The 20,799-nt window shown below is 39.7% G+C and overlaps 1 protein-coding gene across 11 annotated transcripts in view; it reads right to left on the minus strand.

Annotated features, from left to right (window-relative positions):
* LOC126244429 (rap guanine nucleotide exchange factor 2) overlaps positions 1–20,799 on the minus strand; it is a 327,255-nt gene that overhangs the window by 64,719 nt on the left and 241,737 nt on the right. For all 11 annotated transcript variants that reach the window (XM_049948247.1, XM_049948243.1, XM_049948248.1 and 8 more), the window contains 4 exons: positions 19,271–19,370; positions 4,405–4,616; positions 1,657–1,828; positions 799–941 (listed from right to left, as the gene is read on the minus strand). In XM_049948247.1, the coding sequence (XP_049804204.1) occupies positions 799–941; positions 1,657–1,828; positions 4,405–4,616; positions 19,271–19,370 (627 nt within the window). The remainder of the gene's footprint in view (positions 1–798; positions 942–1,656; positions 1,829–4,404; positions 4,617–19,270; positions 19,371–20,799) is intronic.

Raw genomic sequence — 20,799 nt, forward strand, 5'->3', positions numbered from 1 at the left:
GAATGAGTAAATGAAAGAAGGCCTTTAAAACCCTAGTATGGCTGAACTTAGCTGTCCAGTTAAAGGTGAGGCCTTCAGAAAGTGCTGAGACTTCTGCAGGATATGTATTACAAAGTGTTATGTTGTCAAAACTATCGATCGCTCCACCATTGTTCGGTTATTGGAGGAATGAATACAATTTCCCAATTTATATTCAATGCCGCTAGATGTTGCCTGGTTACCATCACATGCTGCAAAATGACTAATCTGCAGAAGAAATAATTTTGCGTTCTTCAGTTTGTGAAGTGTAATTTCATGATTACAGTGCAAAAACATTTAACACTGAGGTACCAAACTGATCCTATGGACGGATAGAACATTCGTAGATGGAATCGATATTTTGTAGGCACAAGATGTGTACGTACAGGAAAGTGTCCTAGCTGCCCTTGTGTTTCTGACAAAACTGTTGCATGAATTCAAACCAAGTTCCAATGTAGTCCTACAAAACCAACTCCTCATGCCAGTCCGGAGTTTCAACTTCCCACAACAACAATTTGGCATGTTTTGAGACATTGGTTGGTCATAAAGTCTTACAAGTTACACCTGTTACAGACTCTATGTCATGATGACAAACACAAACATGTGGCATTTTCTGATTACCTACAAAATGTTATTGACCAGGTTAACACTTTTGTACAACACATAATATACAGTGATGAAGTGTCTCTCCACTTTAGTTGGAAAGTAAACAAACACAATGTTTGAGTTTGGGGCCTACAGAGCCTACGTGCACACTCTGGACATGCATCTTATGCTTACCTCTTCAAACATCCTTTTCGGATTTGGTTGGGCAGTAGATTTTTTGCGTCTCTTCACAGTTGCAGCCCCTTGTTGATTGGTAGTCCCAGCACCAGTTGTCAATTGATTTAAAGCTACCATTGCACTAGATGGAGGTTGGCCACCTGTAAATGTAAAAGCAAACAATGGAACCTCTAGGTAGCAATATCAGCAATGTGATAAAGATAGAGTGCTACTTACTGTAAAGTGAACACACTAAGTTGCAGACAGGCACAACTAAAAGGCACTTACACACAACCCTCCACCCAAAAAAAAAGGGGACATTGTGAATTCAAGAATTGTTCAGCTTATTTCTATTTCTACATACTGAAACTGTACATCCATGTGACATCCAAATTAATGCATTTAAGTATTAAAACTTTTTAAAACGTAATCCAATTTTACATCCTGCACCAACACTTAACCATAAAAAATCATCTTCAACTAACACACAAACATTACCTAAACATTAAAAAGTTGGGAAAACAGGTTTTCATAATAAGAAGCCACAGTTTGCAAAGGACTGAGAACTACATGTCAGAAAAATATCGAAATTACGTTAGTTAAAAGATATGTATACAGTGAATAAAAGAGCAGAAAATTTTAATGCTTGTCTCGTGTTTTCTGAAAGGCAGAACAGAAAAATTTTAAATCAATTGCATCCTTTCTCTGTTGTATGATAAAATAATCTGAATTAAATTGTAGTCCATTATTAATAAAATATGATGACACTGTATTAGTTACACAGGAATTTAGAAACTTTACCTAATCTGTACAAATAGTTTTGAAATATATCTTGGACAGTTGTATGTAATGAACAATTTCTGGATATCTACTAACCCAATTCCAACATTGTAAGTAGATCATAAGGTGATGAGCACATGTTGGCAAGTGTTCGGACTTCTTTGGCAATCATTCTCAGTTTTTCGAAGTTCACAAGCCCTTCTACACGGGTATCATTCCCAAGATGAATAAATGTCAGATCTTTCTTCACAACAGGATAAAATGGAATCTGTAATCAGAAACAGAGTGTTTAACAGAGTGTTAACATTCATTTTTACCACAATGAAGTTCCATACAATCATTATCTCAACTTTAGCTTATTTCTGAGTACACATATTTTATTAAAAAATTATTGACAATCACACATACAGTAACATTATTCAATGTCTGCTTCTGCTTCTTAGAAGTTAAAAATCAACATTTTTTTGCTTTCCCACAAGGGAAAATGTGTTTTCCTTATCATCGTTCTCCTGGCAACCCCCCCCCCCTTTCCACACAAAAACAAAAACTGAATTGTCTTTAAACGCCATAACACTAACAGACTTTAGTGTCACAACTGACACGAGAATTGCTAATCCCATTGCTGGCATATAACATCTAATTTAACTACACTATGTACTGTAAGGTCGACACATACTACGTTTTTGGTGCAATATTATTTTAGTATGTTTATTTTTTTTCTTTCACAATGGTCTACATCTACATCTACATTTATACTCTGCAAGCCACCCAACAGTGTGTGGTGCAGGGCATTTTACGTGCCACTGTCATTACCTCCCTTTCCTGTTCCAGTCGCATACGGTTCGCGGGAAGAACGACTGCTGGAAAGCCTTCGTGCACGCTCGAATCTCTCTAATTTTACATTCGTGATCTCCTAGGGAGGTACAAGCAATATATTCGATACCTCATCCAGAAACGCACCCTCTCGAAACCTGGACAGCAAGCTACACCGCGATGCAGAGCACCTCTCTTGCAGAGTCTGCCACTTGAGTTTGCTAAACATCTCCGTAACGCTATCACGCTTAGCAAATAGCCCTGTGACGAAACGCACCGCTCTTCTTTGTATCTTCTCTATCTCCTCTGTCAACCCGACCTGGTACGGATCCCACACTGATGAGCAATACCAATTCAGGTTATAGTCCTTCCTTTCTTTCAGAGGGTGGGGGAAGGTGGGGCTTAGTGAGCACTGCAGCAAACTGGGTTTCATCCACTGTATATTGTTGACTGGCCACTGTTGTGCCTGATGTGTGGGTCAAAGATGTTGAGAAGCTGAAGTCCACAACACTACAGAGTCTTTCTCTCTCTCTCTCTCTCTCTCTCTCTCACACACACACACACACACACACACACTTTGTTGTTTCTCATCAATGACCGTTTTCTAGAACAGGAAGTTAACTTAAAAAACATGTAATTATCATTTCTTTCTCATCACCATCATTAATGTAGTCCCTTCTTCTTCTTCTTCTTCTTCTTCTTTTTTTTTTTTTTTTTTTTTTGCTAATACAGTTATATATTTTTTTCATCTGAGTCACACAGAATGGAACTAATTAGCAGGCTTGTGTTCCTTTCTTACAAACTTCTTCCAATGCAACACGGAAAAAATGTTTTTGTTGGGTGGGTGGTGGAGGGGGGGGGGGGGGATTGAGGGGAGGGGTAAATGTCTGAACAGCGTTGTGGAGCTTGTCCTTGGAACATCTTTGGTCCGCTTGACAAGTGTAACACCAGTCAGTCTATAATACACAGCAGACTAACATCAGTTGGCAGTTGCACTCATTAGCACCTTATTAAATAAATAAAATAAAAGAATAAAAGAACAATAACTAGAATCAAATCACCAAGAAAAAAATAAACATTTTAAAACAATAGTGGGACAAAAACACAGTACTCATATGCATCAATTTCGTGATACACATCACAAAGTGAAGTTAAAATCAAACAATGGAAAATCCAGGATGGAATGTAACAATATTATGAGAAGGAAAGTTGCCACTCACCATGTAGTGGAGATGCTGAGTTGCAGATAGGCACAACAGAAAGTGAAGTTAAATTAGATATTACCTATGATTGCACCAGCAGCAGGAATATGAACACTAGTGTCAACAATTGTGTGACACTACACTAGGATGCCAGAAGGGTCCACAAGGCAGCACTTAAGCCAAAACATCAGGAAAAACATTCACAAACTTTTTGGAGACACAAAATACAAAGCAGTGATTGTGCAGCAGGGGCTTGAAAAAGAGGCACCTGGACCATGCTAAGTGAACATAAACAAATCCAATACAGAAGTGAGAAAATAAATGCAAACATTTGTAACTGGAAATACTGAGATTTAAGGATTCAGAAACATATGCATCAGAACCTGAAAGCAGAAGTTACTACCAAAAATTATTCAAAATTATGAAACTTCTTGGCAGATTATATTTCTGAAATGGACCACTCTTGTAATGTCTTCCTTGTATTCATGACTAATATTATCTGAACAGTGGTGGATGAAGGTGTAAAGGAAAAAAAAAACTGTTTGGGAGAGAAAAGGATTAAAACACATAGGACTTGTAGCCCTTTTAAAAAAAACCATGCTCTATTTCTATAAGAAAAACCATGCACTATTTCCATAAGATACTTTCATAACTTAAAGAAGCTTAAACATATTGTAACAGTATGGTCTAACAGACAAATTAAGGTAAGTAACTTCACAAATAAAACTATCTGAACTTATTAAAACACCCAAACGTCACAACAGACATTAACCACCACTGAAGTCAATATGGATATTCAACATGACTTTTTTCTAAGTGGGAAACTTACGATAGGTGGCTGAGATTGCTCGCTGCTGATGAGCTGCCGGTATTTACTCATGTTACGTGAAGGATCCATCAGGTCTTGCAAATCACTGAATAGTCGTTGATATTTCGTTGGTAATTTTTCCCATGTTATCCTTAATCGTGATACTGCCACATGGCCCAAACCAGATATGATGGCAAACATTGAGTTGAAATTCTTGCACTCCTTGCATTGTCCTAGGAAAAGCAACATGGGATAAATACAGAAACAGTACCACTATCAACAACAAATGAAAAATAGTATCAGAAACAAATGAAAAATGCCTAGCTGCTGCTGAATCTGTAACAACTTAACCACATCAAACAGATACACAAATTTTAAAAGGAAGTTACCTCTCCAGCTTCTGTAATTTTTTAATTCGGTTAAGTTGAATAGCCACGGACGTGCGTGCCATTTTCAAGCTTGCTGTGGAACTTAACAGTAGTGATCTAGGTATTTGTTTTATATTCATGATCTGGATCCTCTCTTCGATTTTTTGAACTCTGAAGACAGGATTTGGTTGGAACTGGACTCCAATACAGAAAGAACATTGCCTTTAAAAGGCAATACCCTTACCTTCAAGCTACCCAAAACGTAAGTTCCCACAGTGACGAAAGATCGCCATTCACTGCAAAATGTGACTGCACTTGTGAGTAATGCAAGGCGTCACAGTAATACCGTATTTACCCAGGGTCATCTTACATTTACAGTGAAACTTTCGCTATTGAGGTTTTGTACAAATTTATTTTAATGAATTGCAATGTGTAGAGCTTAGCAAAGAATAACTTCGTTCAAATAGGCTCGAGGGTTCCTGATACGCAGAAGCACTCAATACAGTATCAATCCCGTCCGATCAATCATGTGACATTTGACTCGCAGCATTAGTGCAGTGGGTGGATATGTCACAAACTACGAACTAAGCATTACAACAATCTAATGCTCTGCTTAAAAAATTGACAATTTTTGAAACACAGGAGGAAATAGCATTAAATACTATCAACTCACAAACTTTAATTGTATTTGAATAGGTTTGCAAGTTCTCATACACATATGGATACATGCATTTGTGGTGCTTTTTAAGTGAAGCCAACATTCAATGGTGAAGATCTTGTCCTTCAAAAACCATTACATGATTCTCAACCTAAGTCGATGTTTTATTTGGTAATGAGAAACTAGTGATTCATGAAGTGCGTTGCAAATGAAAATTTGATAGTTGTTCACGCATTAGAATATTCGGAGAATATGTTACCAACTTTTAATTAGCTTTAGAATAAGATGATGACATTCAGATGAAATGAGAAAGAAAATTAATCCAAAATTAAATGGGTAACAAACAAAACAAATCACATTAAATTAATTGCCACTGTTATCACAAGACTAAATCATAGCAGACAAACCCACGGTGGAGGGTGGAGATAGTACCAACAGGTGGCACTAAATTGTAGGGTGAGTGATAATTCAAGAATTGCTCAGAGTCATGACTGCGATCTTTTATTTATGCATTAGCTGCTGATGATAAGTACGACCAGTAGCCTAAAAGGTATAGCCATCCGCATTTCATTTCACTGTTGCTCAAGCAAAGCACTACAGAAGGCTTGGGGGTGAAAAATGGCATGGGCTTAGTGAGAACTATAACAAGTGTGGGGAGGGGAGTGGTGAGCAGGCAGCAAATTTTGTCTTGCTGCCAACAATGGGAATCTATACTGCATACTTGGCTTTTCATGAACATTTGCACGTTTAAACTGCAGTTTGCGTAAATCGATTTGTCCTCTGAATCGAACTGACTTTAAAATTGGCCAAATACTCAACATTAGCATTTCTGATTCTTTCTTGCACCATCTGTAAGGTTAGGATAGTAACAATGCTTTCATGCTTATAGAACGCAGCACCAATCGAAATTATGTGCTCTGTCTGTGTAGTGTGTGGGCCAGATGTCAGTATCATGCTGACAGTGCATTGATGCTGCAGGTAATTTTCTACAGATCACTAAAATATCTACCATGACGAGTGCAGTAGAACTGAAACTGTGTGTGTGTGTGTGTGTGTGTGTGTGTGTGAGAGAGAGAGAGAGAGAGAGAGAGAGAGAGAGAGAGAGAGAGAGAGACGTAACTGGATAGCCCAGTCATTATGGGCACTGTCTGTGAAAGGTATAGTTCAGGATTCGATTCCTGATCCATCTGCCAAAAGAATTCTAAACACCACACATTCCACAACAGAGTGGAAGATCTGATCTGGATTACAGACTAATGCCATTCAGCCATTAATCCTGTAATACTACACTCTTGCTCTCACAAATTTAAATCCTTTCTTACATCTGATCAAATTCCTGTCCAGTCGACATTTCTAACCAGACAAAATGTGTGGGACTGTTTTGTACTGTTTCAGTCCCACATCACAGACTCTTGAGACAAGAGTACAGAAGTGTCACAGTTCCGGTGATACGTTGAGAAGCAGCTCAATGATTACTGTATCACTTCCAGTAGATACTCCAGGCAACTACAATTATCTTCCGTTTATGGCCCCAGGAAAATTTACTTTCTGCAGAAAACTTAGTATTAGGTTGCCTGTTTTTATATTCCCTATATTTAACTACTGACGAAATCATCGGACATTCTGAATGATATAACTTTACACTCTTTTTTCCTTCTTTTATTTGAACAAATTACCTGTGCTTATACAATAAGGGAAAATTATATCAAGAAGGACAAGAAAGTTTATTCTGTCACTTAGTCTTACCCTGGACTGGGCACACGACATCTCACACATGCTAGGTACAGATTATTTATTCACTATTGGTCCATGGATATACTGCAAGACTTGAGGTGCCATCCACTTCCCAGTTTAGTTCTAAATGCAAACATATTTTGCTCATCAACACCACATTATTTGCAATACAGTGTTGGGGAGAAGAGGTTGTTTCTGAGGCTGCATCACTGGAGCCTAGTAGACGCCAAGTGACCTTTGCGTTTACTAAAGGTAAATATTTTATTATTTTATTTAAACTAGCAGTTTTTAATATTGAATCAAACAATGGAAAATCCAGGATGGAATGTAACAATAGCAGAGAAGAAAGTTGCTACTCACCATATAGCGGAGATGCTGAGTCGTGATAGGCACAACAAAAAGATTCACACAATTATAGCTTTCGGCCATTAAGGCCTTTGTCAGCAGTACACACACACACACACACACACACACACACACACACACACACACACACACAAACGCAATTTGCACACGCGTCTGCAGTCTCAGAGAACTGAAACCACACTGCAAGCAGCAACACCAGTGCATGATGGGAGTGGCGACTGGGTGGGGGTAAAGAGGAGGCTGGGGTGGGGAATGGGAGGGATAGTACAGTGGGAGTGTCGGACAGTGAAGTGTTGCAGTTTAGACGGAGGACAGGAGAGAAGGTGCAGAGGGGGGAGGGGTAAGTAGCGGAAAGGAGAGAAATAAAAAGAAATTAAAAGACTGGGTGTGGCGGAGAAATGACGGCTGTGTAGTGCTGGAATGGGATCAGGGAGGGGGCTGGATGGGTGAGGACAGTGACTAACGAAAGTTGAGGCCAGCAGGGTTATGGGAATGTAGGATGTATTGCAGGGAAAGTTCCCACCTGCGCAATTCAGAAAGGCTGGTGTTGGTGGGAAGGATCAATATGGCACAGGCCGTGAAGCAGTCATTGAGATGAGGGATATCATATTCGGCAGCGTGTTCAGCAACAGGGTTGTTTTGTGGACAGACAGCTTGTTGGTTGTCATGCTCACATAAAATGCAGCACAGTGGTTGCAGCTTAGCTTGTAAATCACATGACTGGTTTCACAGGTAGCCCTGCCTTTGATGGGATAGGTGATGTTAGTGACCAGACTGGAGTAGGTGGTGGTAGGAGGATGTCTTACATCTAGGTCTATTACAGGGGTATGAGCCATGAGGTAAGGGATTGGGAGCAGAGGTCGTGTACGGATGGACGAGTATATTGTGTAGGTTCGGTGGACGGCGGAATACCACGGTAGGAGGGGTGGGAAGTATAGTGGGCAGGACATTTCTCATTTCAGGGCACGACAATAGGTAATCGAAACCCTGGCGGATAATGTAATTCAGTTACTCCAATCCTGGATGGTACTGACAAGGGAACCTCCCCATCCACCCCCCTCAGATTTAGTTATAAGTTGGCACAGTGGATAGGCCTTGAAAAACTGAACACAGATCAATCGAGAAAACAGGAAGTAGTTGTGTGGAACCGTGAAAAAACTTAGTAAAATATACAAATTGAGTAGTCCGTATGCAAGATAGGCAACATCAAGGAGAATGCGAGCTCAGCAGCACCGTGGTCCCGTGGTTAGCACAAGTAGCTGCAGAACGAGAGGTCCTTGGTTCGAGTCTTCCCTCAACTGAAAATTTTACTTTCTTTATTTTCGCAAAGTTATGATCTGTCCTTTCGTTCATTGACGTTTCTGTTCACTGCAATAAGTTTAGTGTCTGTGTTTTGCGACCGCACCGCAAAACCGTTCGATTAGTAGACGAAAGGACGTGCCTCTCCAATGGGAACTGAAAACATTTGATCGCAAGGTCATAGGTCAACCGATTCCTCCACGGGAAAACACGTCTGATATATTCTATACGACACTGGTGACGGCATGTGCGTCACATGACAGGAATATGTTGTCGACCCACCTAACTTGCACACTTGGCGAATGGGTAAAAAGATTCTTCTACCTTGCCAGATTTAGGTTTTCTTGTAGATATGATAATCACTCCCAAAATAGTGATGAAAACATAAGAGTTTGTCACATAAACTGAAAATAAAAAATTAAACTTTTCACTCGAAGGAAGACTTGAACCTAGGACCTCTCGTTCCGTAGCTGCTCTCGCTAACCACGAGACCACGGCGCACCTTGACTCCTAGAGTCCTTGATGTTGCCTATCTTCGCATGGACTACTCAGTTTGTATATTTTACTAATTTTTTTCATAGTTCCACACAACTTCTTCCTGTTTTCTCGATTGATCTGTGTTCAGTTTTTCAAGGTCTATCCACTGTGCCAACTAAATCTGAGAGGGGTGCGATGGGGAGGTTCCCTTGTGAGGGGAATGCTCCTCTGTGGCCAGACTGTGGGACTTTGGGAGATGGTGGGAGACTGGAAAGATAAGGCACGGGAGTTTTGTTTTTGTACAAGGATGGGAGGATAATTACAGTCAGTGAAGCCTTCAGTGAGACCCTCGGTATATTTTGAGAGGGATTGCTCGTCACTGCAGATGCGACGACCATGGGTGGCTAGGCTGTACGCAAGGGACTTCTTGGTATGGAATGGGCGGCAGCTGTGAAAGTGGAGGTATTGCTGGTGGTTAGTAGGTTTGATATAGACGGAGGTAATGATGCAGCCATCTCTGAGGTGGGGGTCAACATCTAGGAAGGTGGCTTGTTGGGTTGAGTAGGACCAGGTGAAGCAAATGGGGGAGAAGTTGTTGAGGTTCTGCAGGAATGTGAATAAGGTGTCCTCACATTCAATCCAGATATCAAAGATGTCATCAATGAGTCTGAACCAGATGAGGGGTTTAGGATTCTGGGTTTTTAGGAAGGATTCCTCTATATGGCCCATGAATAGGTTAGCATAGGATGGTGCCATGCAGGTGCCCATAGCCGTACCATGGATTTGTTTGTAGGTAATGCCTCCAAAGGAGAAGTAATTGTGGGTGAGGATATAGTTGGTCATGGAGACTAAGGGGATGGTTGGTTTGGAATCCATACGGCATCTGGAAAGGTAGTGTTCAATAGCAGTAAGGCCATGGGCATTAGGAATGTTAGTGTACGGGGAAGTGGTATCAACAGTGACGAGCAGGGCACCGTGTGGTAAAGGGACAGGAACTGTGGAGAGTCAGTCGAGGAAATGGTTGGTATCTTTTACATAGGAGGATAGGTTCCAGGTAATAGGTTGAAGGTGTTGGTCTACGAGAGCAGAGATTCTCTCAGGGGGGGCACAGTAACCGGCCACAGTGGCGCATCCTGGGTGGTTGAGTTTATGGACTTTAGGAAGCATGTAGACAGTGGGAGTGCAGGGAGTGGTTGGGGTAAGTAGAGAGATGGACTCTGGGGAGAGGTTCTGGGATGGGCCTAAGGATTTGAGTAGTGACTGGAGATCCCGTTGGATTACTGGAATGAGATCACTGTGGCATGGTTTGTAGGTGGAAGTATCTGACAGCTGACAGAGTCCTTCTGCCACGTAATCCTTGCAGTTCAAAACAACGGTGGTGGAGCCTTTGTCTGTAGGTAGGATTATAAGGTCGAGATCAGGGTTTAGATGGTGGACTGCGGTTCTTTCTGCGGATGTAAGGTTAGTTTGCATGTTGAGGGATTTGGAGAATGATGGTGAGGCAAGGTTCGAGGTTAAGAAATGCTGGAAAGTTAACAGCGGCTGGTTTAGAGGCAGTGGGGGTGGATCACAGTTGGATGGAGGAGTGAACCGAGTTAGGCAAGGTTCAATATTGGTCTTTTGTTGAGTCTGATTGGTCGGGTTGGTGGCAAAAAAGTGTTTCCACTGTAGGGACCAGGAGAAGGAGAGAAGGTCTTTAACTAGTCCTGCATGGTTGAATTTGGGAGTGGGGCAAATGGTGAGGCCTTTGGAATGGACAGATGTTTCTGTGGGACTAAGGATTCTGGAGGAAAGGTTCATAACTGTGTTGCGGGTCTGTTTAGGTTCTGGGTTCTGTGTGGTGGTGGGAGTGTTTTTTGGAGGGTGGGGTAAGTGTAGTAGGTCTGTGAGACAGGGTTTGTCAGCTTGTCGGCTATGAGGGGGCGTGGGGGAGGTTTGGAGGTTATTGTAGAAGTGGTGGACAGTGGTACTCTGAGGCGGGAGTAGGAAGTGAGCAGGATGGAGAGCTTTTTGAGGTGGAGTTGAGCATATTGCTCAAGTTCCTGCAGGGCAAGAGTTTCAATGTGTATTATGGGGTCCAGGAATTTGGGTTCAAATGGCTCTGAGCACTATGGGACTTAACATCTGTGGTCATCAGTCCCCTAGAACTTAGAACTACTTAAACCTAACTAACCTAAGGACGTCACACACATCCATGCCCGAGGCAGGATTCGAACCTGCGACCGTAGCAGTCGCGCAGCTCCGGTCTGAGCGCCTAGAACCGCGAGACCTCCGCGGCCGGCAGGAATTTGGGATTACATAGCAGGAGAATTTTGCGGATGGAGAGAAGGTACTGCAAGGAGGATTGGGCTTGGTTGATATGGGTTGGGTTGTCTGGGGAAGGAGACCAGACAGCAAGGTCATCGGTCTCATCGGATTAGAGAAGGATGGGGAAGGAAGTCGGCCGTGCCCTTTCAGAGGAACCATCCCGGCATTTGCCTGGAGTGATTGAGGGAAATCACGGAAAACCTAAATCAGGATGGCTGGAAGCGGGATTGAACCATCGTCCTGAATGCGAGTCCAGTGGTTGATATGTTTTTGCAGGACTATGTTGGTGAGGACTAAGGATTGGCAGAATCTGAACAGGTGGAGGTTTTTAATATTGGCTAGTAATAGCTGTTGTTATAGGTATTTATCTATCTTCAGATCCAATATGATCTCAAAGAGGTTCTACAATTTAGAAAATGCACATGACAGGGAAACTGTATTTCAGTTGTTGGAGGGAGGCGATAAATCACATTATGATTTTTGTGTTTTACACTGATGTGGAAGAAGATAACTGTGGAAACATGAGACAAAAATACTGACACAGAGCAAGAAGGGGACTGTACTGCAGTGTTAGTGATAGCAACAGTCATGTTGACAAATGTTTTCTACAGAAGAGCTCTTCTACGTGGTCAAAAGTGTGCCCACCAAAAAATGTTTACACCTGATGACAAAACACCGTCAATACTTTACCAGGAGTGAGTAGTGCCATGAAGAATCCGAATACACCGATGGAATGTTGGGAATGCTTCTTCAACAATGAGTTCCTTTCTAACATTGTTGAGTACACTAAAATGGAAGATATCTTAGGTACAGGGACATTATTTTGGGACAGGGATACTCATCTGACAGACTGAACGGAAATAAAAGCTGGAATATATTTACATCTGGCAAGAAAAGACAACCATACACACACCAAAGACATATGGGTCTACAATGAAATGGGAATTTAGTTATGTTGTTTTGTAACATCCGAAAAACAATTTAGGTTCCTCTTATACTGTTGCAGGTTCGCCATAGGTACACCAAAAGGAAATAAAGAAGGTTGATAATTTAGCCCCTTTATGTGAAATATTTACTTTCTTTGTGAAAAATGGTAAAATACTTATTCACTCGGAAAGTACTGCACTATAGATGAAAAGCTAGAGTCTTTCAGGGGTAATTGATTCTTTAGGCAGTACAATCATTGCAAACCAAATAAGTATGTGCTAAAAAGTATTGCATGCTAGGATGCATTACACCACCAACCCGGAATCAGCCTGTGGAGCCATTAACAAAAAACCAATAGATGTTTGAAACATCTTACTTCTATGTTCACAGGGACTGGGTGCAACATAATCATAGACAGCTGGTTCACCATCTTACAGTTAGCTGATTATTTTATTCAGAATAATCCTACTCTGGTTGAACTGTGAGGAAGAATTAACCTGAAGTTCCCCAGAGTTTACACAAACAAAGAACTGAGAGGTGGAAACAATACCATTTGGGTTTCAGATAAACACAACTCTAATGCCATTTGTCACCAACAAAAACAAGGTGGTTCTGATACTCTCAATGATGCAACTGATGCCCCATCTGGTAGAAGAAAAAGGCAGAAATGTTAAGCTTCTACAATTCAACCAAATCAGGAGTCGATGTTGTTGAGCTCAGCATTAAGTATTAGAAAGACCAATAGATGGCCTGTGGTGATATTTTATAGCTTGATGAGCATTGCAGCTATAAATACACAAATAATATACCACATTCATCATGGGCTCTGTCGTAGGTTTGTGAGTAGTGGATTACGGTGTGGGATTCGTTCAAAATATTTTCATTTTGGGAGGGGGGATGCAGTGGACAAGCCAGTGGTCATTTTAGTGAGATCCTCTCCTGGGAATGCAGAATATGTAGTAGAAATAAGTTGACAGAGGAGCAGGAACGTAAGATCTGTGCCCTTCAGGTGCCGTTACAATGTGCACCAGGCATAACAAATTTCTGAAACTTCTAGCACATAATCTAGTGAATGATTATTTGCACCGTTGTTCTCAGTATTTATCATTGCCAAGAAACCTTTGGTGTGATGTCATGTGTGCTGCACTCCTGTTGAAATTGCTCGTTTACATTTTACAAAATTTTGGACTTCATTTACTTATTTTAAAGTTTATTTGTGTTAATATTTGCCGTAAAAGTAACATATTAGTGGATTTTCATTAATCTCAGTCTTTCTTCCTGTGTTATTGACTCGAGTGGTCTATTATTTGTGAGTGTGCTTGTGTTGTTCGTCTAAGCATTGCACCTCAGTAGTGTGTTTACATTTTGCGGCGTGCACTGCAGCTGTAGCGGTTATAAAGCTAAGTACTGACAAACTTAGTTGTGCTCTGTAATACAGTTATTAAATTTAATAGATTTCAACTGTGTTGCATGCCGTTTGTGGTGAAATATCGACTTAATAAACTTTTGTAATTGTTCACTCACCCCCTTTTTTATTAGCTTTCTGTGCGTTGAAGTCGTTTAGTAAATTTCATGCTTTAGTTTTCAACTGACATTTATTATTGTTTCTAGCGAAATATTTCAGTAAAATTTTCATTCAGTGTGTTAACTTTGCTTAGTGTTACAGTGGCCGTTGAATTTTTTGGTTTTAGCTAATAATTTTGTGTGAAGTTTTGTTGGTATTGGTATTAGCTGTGGTGTAGTAGTATTAATACAAGTAGTTGCTTTCTTAGTAGGCAGAGAATTTCGAGACCATTATTGTTAGTTCCTAAATAGTTCTACTGGCGTAACTGAACTTTGGTAACATAGATGTATAGTTTTTTCAGTAACTGTAAAACTTTGAGTGAGAAGTATGGGCTCTGTCGTAGGTTTGTGAGTAGTGGATTACAGTGTGGGATTTGTTCAAAGTATTTTCATTTTGGGAGGGGGGATGCAGTGGGCAAGCCAGTGGTCATTTTAGTGAGATCCTCTCCTGGGAATGCAGAATCTGTAGTAGAAATAAGTTGACAGAGGAGCAGGAACGTAAGATCTGTGCCCTTCAGGTGCCTTTACAATGTGCAAAGGAGGAACTAGGTAGGTTGAGGAGGGTGAAGGATGGTGGGGAATGGGAACTGGCAGTTGGCAAGAAGGCAGCTAGGAAGACAAGGTATTCAGACAGTTTTACTTTGCATACATGCAATGGATATGACCAACTGCCAGAGTTGAGTGGAGAGGAGCCTAGTGTAGCTGTAGATGTAGGGAACTTGCATCAGTCCTCAGCAATTAGGAGGCCTAGGTTAGCTGCAAAGTCTAGCAGAAAGAAGGTTCTGCTGCTAGGTAGTTCCCACAGTAGAGGTGTGGGCCAGCAGTTGCAGGATGTGTTGGGGAGTGAGTACCAGGTCACCAGCATTGTGAAGCCTAGTGCATGGTTGGCTCAGGTTAGGGGAGTTACGTAAGAATTTTACGAAGGAGGATCAGGTAGTGATACGTATACCTGCTAAAAGGAAGTCCCTCTAACTATGGGCTCACCTTCAGAGGATGTAATGTTTCCAAGTAGAGAAGGAATTAGTATATTTCATCAAAATATAATAGGTATTAGAGATAAAGTTAGTGAACTGCTTATAGATGTTGATTCTGAAATTATTGGTGTATCAGAGCACCACTTAAATAATTTGACAATTCAGAGGCTTCCTTTACCAGGCTACAGATTAGTTGGCTGTTTCTCAATGAGTTCCTTGCGGGGTGGGGGAGTGGCTCTGTACATAAAAAACAGTATTCCATTTGAGTCCATAGACATATGACAACACTGCACTGAACAGATATTTGAATGTTGTGCAGTGTTAGTTAAATTTAGTGAAACTAAACTTCTAATTGTTGTTGTTTATAGGTCCCCTAACTCCGACTTCAGAGCATTTCTGCTCAAGCTAGAGAGGGTTCTTGATTCACTTTGTAGGAAGTACCAGAAACTAGTTATATGTGGTGACTTCAATATTAATTTTGTATATGATTGTGCAAGAAAAGGGATGTTGGTAGATCTCTTAAATTCATATGATCTGATGCAAACTGTGTTTTTTCCAACTAGGGTGCAAGGGAACAGTAGCACAGTCATAGACAATATTTTTATTCATTCTTCATTACAAGATGGGCATTCTGTTAGTAAAGGCATGAATGGCCTTTCAGACCATGATGCACAAATTTTAACACCAAAAGGCTTTTTGCAGTCAAACCAATGTCATATTTAATTACAAACTATATAGGAAAGTTAATCCAATAGCAATAGAGAGTTTTTTAAAACTTGTCAAAGATCAAGAGTGGCAGGATGTTTATAATGCTGATAACATAGATGATAAACACAATGCTTTCCTTAACACATTTCTCATGCTCTTTGCAAGTTTCTTTCCATTAGAACATTCCAAATGGGGTACTAGCAGTAATGGGCAGCCCGGGTGGCTGACTAGTGGGATAAGGATATCATGTAGAACAAAGTGGGAATTACATCAAAATGTTAGAAGTAGTCACAATCAAACTACAGTAGCCCATTACAAACAGTATTATAAGGTGCTTAAAAATGTTATTAGGAAGCCAAAGAATATGTGGTATGCAAATAGAATAGCTAATTCACAGGATAAAATTAAAACCATATGGTCAGTTGTGAAGGAAGCGTCTTGTCAACAGCACAAGGTCGACGATATAAAGTCAGTTCGTAGTAAAAATATTTCTGTTACTGATAAGTCAGATACGTGTACAGTATTTAACAATCATTTTCTGAGTATTGCTGGTGAATTAAATAAAAATTTAGTTTCTACATGGAATCATATAACTTGCTTGACAAAGACCTTTCCAAGACTGATGTCTGAAATACTCCTCTGTGATACAGACAAGAGGGAGATTGAGTCAATAATTAAATCACTGAAGACCAAGAACTCTCATGGTTATGATGGAGTGTCTAGCAGAATATTGAAGTACTGTGCTGCAAATGTTAGCCCTGTATTTAGCCATATTTGTAATTTTTCCTTTAGGAATGGTCAGTTTCCTGAGCGATTAAAGTACTCAGTAGTAAAGCCGCTTTATAAAAAGGGAGAAAGGGATAATGTAGATAATTTTAGAGCTATTTCTATGCCATCAGTGTTTACTAAAGTTATTGAAAAGGCTGTTTATGTAAGGATAATTGATCATTTTATATCATACGATTTGCTATCAAATGTACAGTTCGGCTTTAGAAGTCGTTTAACAACTGAAAATGCTATATTCTCTTTTCTCTGTGAGGTACTGGATGGGCTAAACAAAAAGTTTTGAACGCTTGGCATATTTTTTTGATTTAACTAAGGCGTTTGATTGTGTTGGTCACAAAATATTGCTCCAGAAGTTGGACCATTACGGAACACGGAGAGTAGCCCACAATTGGTTCACCTCTTACATTAGCAACAGGCAGCAAAAAGTCATTATTAACAATGTTGATAACAGCTGCGATGTGGGATCTGAGTGGGGTACTGTGAAGTGGGGGGGGGGGGGGGGGGTTGCCCCAGGGATCAGTGTTGGGGCCTCTCCTATTCCTTATTTATATAAATGATATGCCCTCTAGTATTATGGGTAACTCTAAAATATTTCTGTTTGCTCATGATACTAGCTTGGTAGAAAAGGCTGTTGTGTGCAACATTGGCTCGGTTTCAAATAGTGCAGTACATGACCTCACTTCATGGCTCGTAGAAAATAAGCTAACATTAAATCACAGTAAGACTCAGTTTTTACAGTTTCTAACACACAATTCAACAAAATCTGACATTTTAATTTCACAGAACGGGCATATGATTAGTGAAACTGAACAGTTCAAATTTCTAGGTGATCAGATAGATAGTAAGCTGTCGTGGAAAGCCCACATTCAGGATCTTGTTCAAAGATTTAATACTACCATTTTTACTATTCGAACGGTATCAGAATTGAGTGATACTTCGACACGAAAATTAGTCTCCTTTGCTTATTTTCATTTGCTTATGTCGTATGGTATTATATTTTGGGGTAACTCTTGCCATTCTACAAGGATATTTTTGGCTCAGAAACGGGCCGTTCGGGCAATAAGTGGTGAGAGTTCACGAACCTGTTGTCGACCTCTGTTCACGAGTCTGAGTATTTTGACATTGGCCTCTCAATATGTATATTCCTTATTGTCATTTCTTGTTACCAATATTAGTTTATTGCCAAGAATAAGCAGCTTTCACTCGGTTAATACTCAACAGAAATCAAACCTGCATTCGGATCGGACTTGCTTAACTCTTGAGCAAAAAGGTGTGCAGTATACTGCTGCATCCATTTTCAATAAGCTGCCACTCTAATTCAAAAATCTTAGCAGTAATTCATGCGCTTTCAAATTGAAACTGATGAGTTTCCTCATGGGTCACTCCTTATATTCTGTCGAGGAGTTCCTTGAAAAATTAAGCTGATTATTATTGTATTGCTGATAGCGTTTACTTGAACTTACGGACTGACTTTTTTCAGGTTTATGAACATTTATTTTTATCTGTTATTACTTATATGTTGTAATTTCATGTACTGACACATTCCATGACCTTGGAGATTTGCTCCTCAATTTGGTACTACAGAACTTGATGTGTAACTAAAATAAAATAAAACCTCAGACGAGAACCGTCATCCAAAACTGATACACTGCAGCTACAAGAAATTTCTCTGTTTAGGACATGGGTAGCAAGTATATGCTGACTGCTAACTGTACAGCTCACTAAATGTGGTTTTTTTATTACAGTCAGTATATGCATTAAATAGAAAAGCTTCCACATAAGGACTGTAACAATTTTCTGAAAAGTGTGATATTGGTTTTCCACCAATATGATCAATGAGATTAAAAACTGCGTAATTTAATAATCAATATTTTTGTGGGAATACATTTATACCTAAAACTCAGAAAAAAAATACATTGGTTAGAGTGTATACATATCTTTCATTTTACTTAATTAGTACTTTTACACTCATAAATTTGAATGTATTGAACTAAATATACTTTGTTAACGCAGGAATGCTACTGGCATCTGCGAGACGCCATGTGACTTAAAATGAAACAACATTCCAAGTGTCCACTGCAGGGTTAAACATCTAAGCTCTGCTACTCTTGCATTATGAAGTAATTTCAAATTTTAGAGACGAAAATAGCAAAAGTTTATTTACTTTTCAGGCTTTCATTCACTAATGTCCTATGGCATCGCATCCTGGACCAACTTATCATTGAGGTGAATAGCTTTTGTTCCACAGGAGTATGTAATAAGGATAATATGTGATGTCCACCCTGGACCCTCTTCTAGACAGCTCTTTAAACAGTTGGGCATACTGACAACAGCTTCACACCACACTTACTTCCTTATAAAGTCACTGAGAAAGTGTACTGTAATTGCATAACTGACTCCACATCATAATGAGAGATTACAATTATGATCCATACAAATAACAAGACTAAACTGAGATGTTTTGCAGCGAGACTGAAATCCCTAATTCATGACAGATACTGTGGAAACGTGGCTAAAGTGATCCTCAAAAGTCTGAATAAATGTAAACTGAATGTAAAGTGGCTCAAGATCTATTCAACTTGGGAGATATTTTCAAAACAAGATGATAATGAGTGAACAGAATACCATCACTTCTAAAGAACTGTATGTTATGGGGCAGTCATCTAAATTTTTAGCTTTTGAATAGTTTTCCTTGAGAAGAAGTGACTTTTCTTACTTACTTGCTACTTTGATGAACTGTTTGATTATCTTGGATCTTCTGACTAGATTATGTTCTGAACAAACTTCTGTGACAACCCAAAACATCTCCCTGTTCACCAACTGAAAATAAAAGAAAATTCCTCCAGTGAACTGCTATGCTAATGCTTACAACTGGATTAGTTTTGAAACAGATTTGCAACATTATGTACATGCATTTGGAACTAAGGTAAAAAACTGAAGGATCTGTATCAAGAATCAGTTTGTTACATTCTGAAACAAATAGGAAGCTACCATTTTCTTAATTACTCACCATACAGCACATTTTTCGATAGGTTGACAGGCGCACAAGCAAGACTGTGAAGTTTGCTAAGCTTTTGGAGACTGCTCTTTGGAGCTAACATCGGCTGCTCAACACCTTTATTATATGACGAGTTGTTACCCATATGCTGTACATTATTTCAATCCCCCAATGGCTCTCCAGTACCACATTTTTCTAATTAGTCAATTTAAATGATAAGTCAAACAAGTCTCATACAGATAACAATGTAGGAAAAGACAGATTGCTATGTACCATGAAGCTGACCAATTAAGTTGCAAACAGAAACAATTAAAAGACACTTACACAAAGCTTTTGGCCATAGCCTTAGTCAGAAGAGAAACATGCACCATTCATTCACACATGACCGCCAACGACGGCAGCTCAGGCCAGGATGCTCGCACTGCTGTAGTTGGCGATCGTGTGGGTGTCTCTCTTTTTCAGATGAAGGCTGTGGCCGAAAGCTTTGTGCAAGTGTCTTAATAGATCATTTTCCTAAGTTAAAAATATGGTTCACATTGTTGTTATTTTAACTGATTATAACATTTAAATAACATTTACAGTCAATATTCTCCAAACATATTTGTTATTTTTATGTAATTAAAGCTCAAAAATCAGTAAATATCAAGATCTGGTCACATGATAGAAAACACACTGTTATTGGCTGACACTCTACTGATGTCACAGGCTAGCAGTAAGACAAAGCTATATTTGCTTTATAGCAGCATTAGTCAAAGTTACGAGGTTTTTATGTACTTTTACTGAAAACAGTTTAGTTATTTAGTGACACAAATTGCAATTACAACTTTTAAGTAACAATAGACAGGAACTTTATGAACACTGATAGTGGAAGCCTTGCAAAAGTAGATGTGTTTATGCTCCACCCATTTAGAGCGGTGATATATGCAATGAGGAACATTATTTTCTCCGTATATTGTAACTAGGTGGTCGATTATCAGACATGAGCTATGAACCAAAGCAAAAACTATTCTTGGTAAAACTTAGTTCTGGTTTCCTGTGTACAAGGCAATCAGCAGAGATGCTACATCTGGTAGGCGTTCCGTGGTGCAACAGACAGCGCATTTGACTGAAGTGCAAGAGGTCACATGTTTGAATCCTGGAGAGATAATATATTTTTAAAAGTTTTACATGAAATACAAAAATAGCATTAGCAAGAACTGACCGTAGCAGTTGTTTTGACTGTGGGCTGTATTATACTAGCTTCACATGAGT

This window comes from Schistocerca nitens, chromosome 1, assembly GCF_023898315.1.
Source record: "Schistocerca nitens isolate TAMUIC-IGC-003100 chromosome 1, iqSchNite1.1, whole genome shotgun sequence".
NCBI lineage: Eukaryota > Metazoa > Arthropoda > Insecta > Orthoptera > Acrididae > Schistocerca > Schistocerca nitens.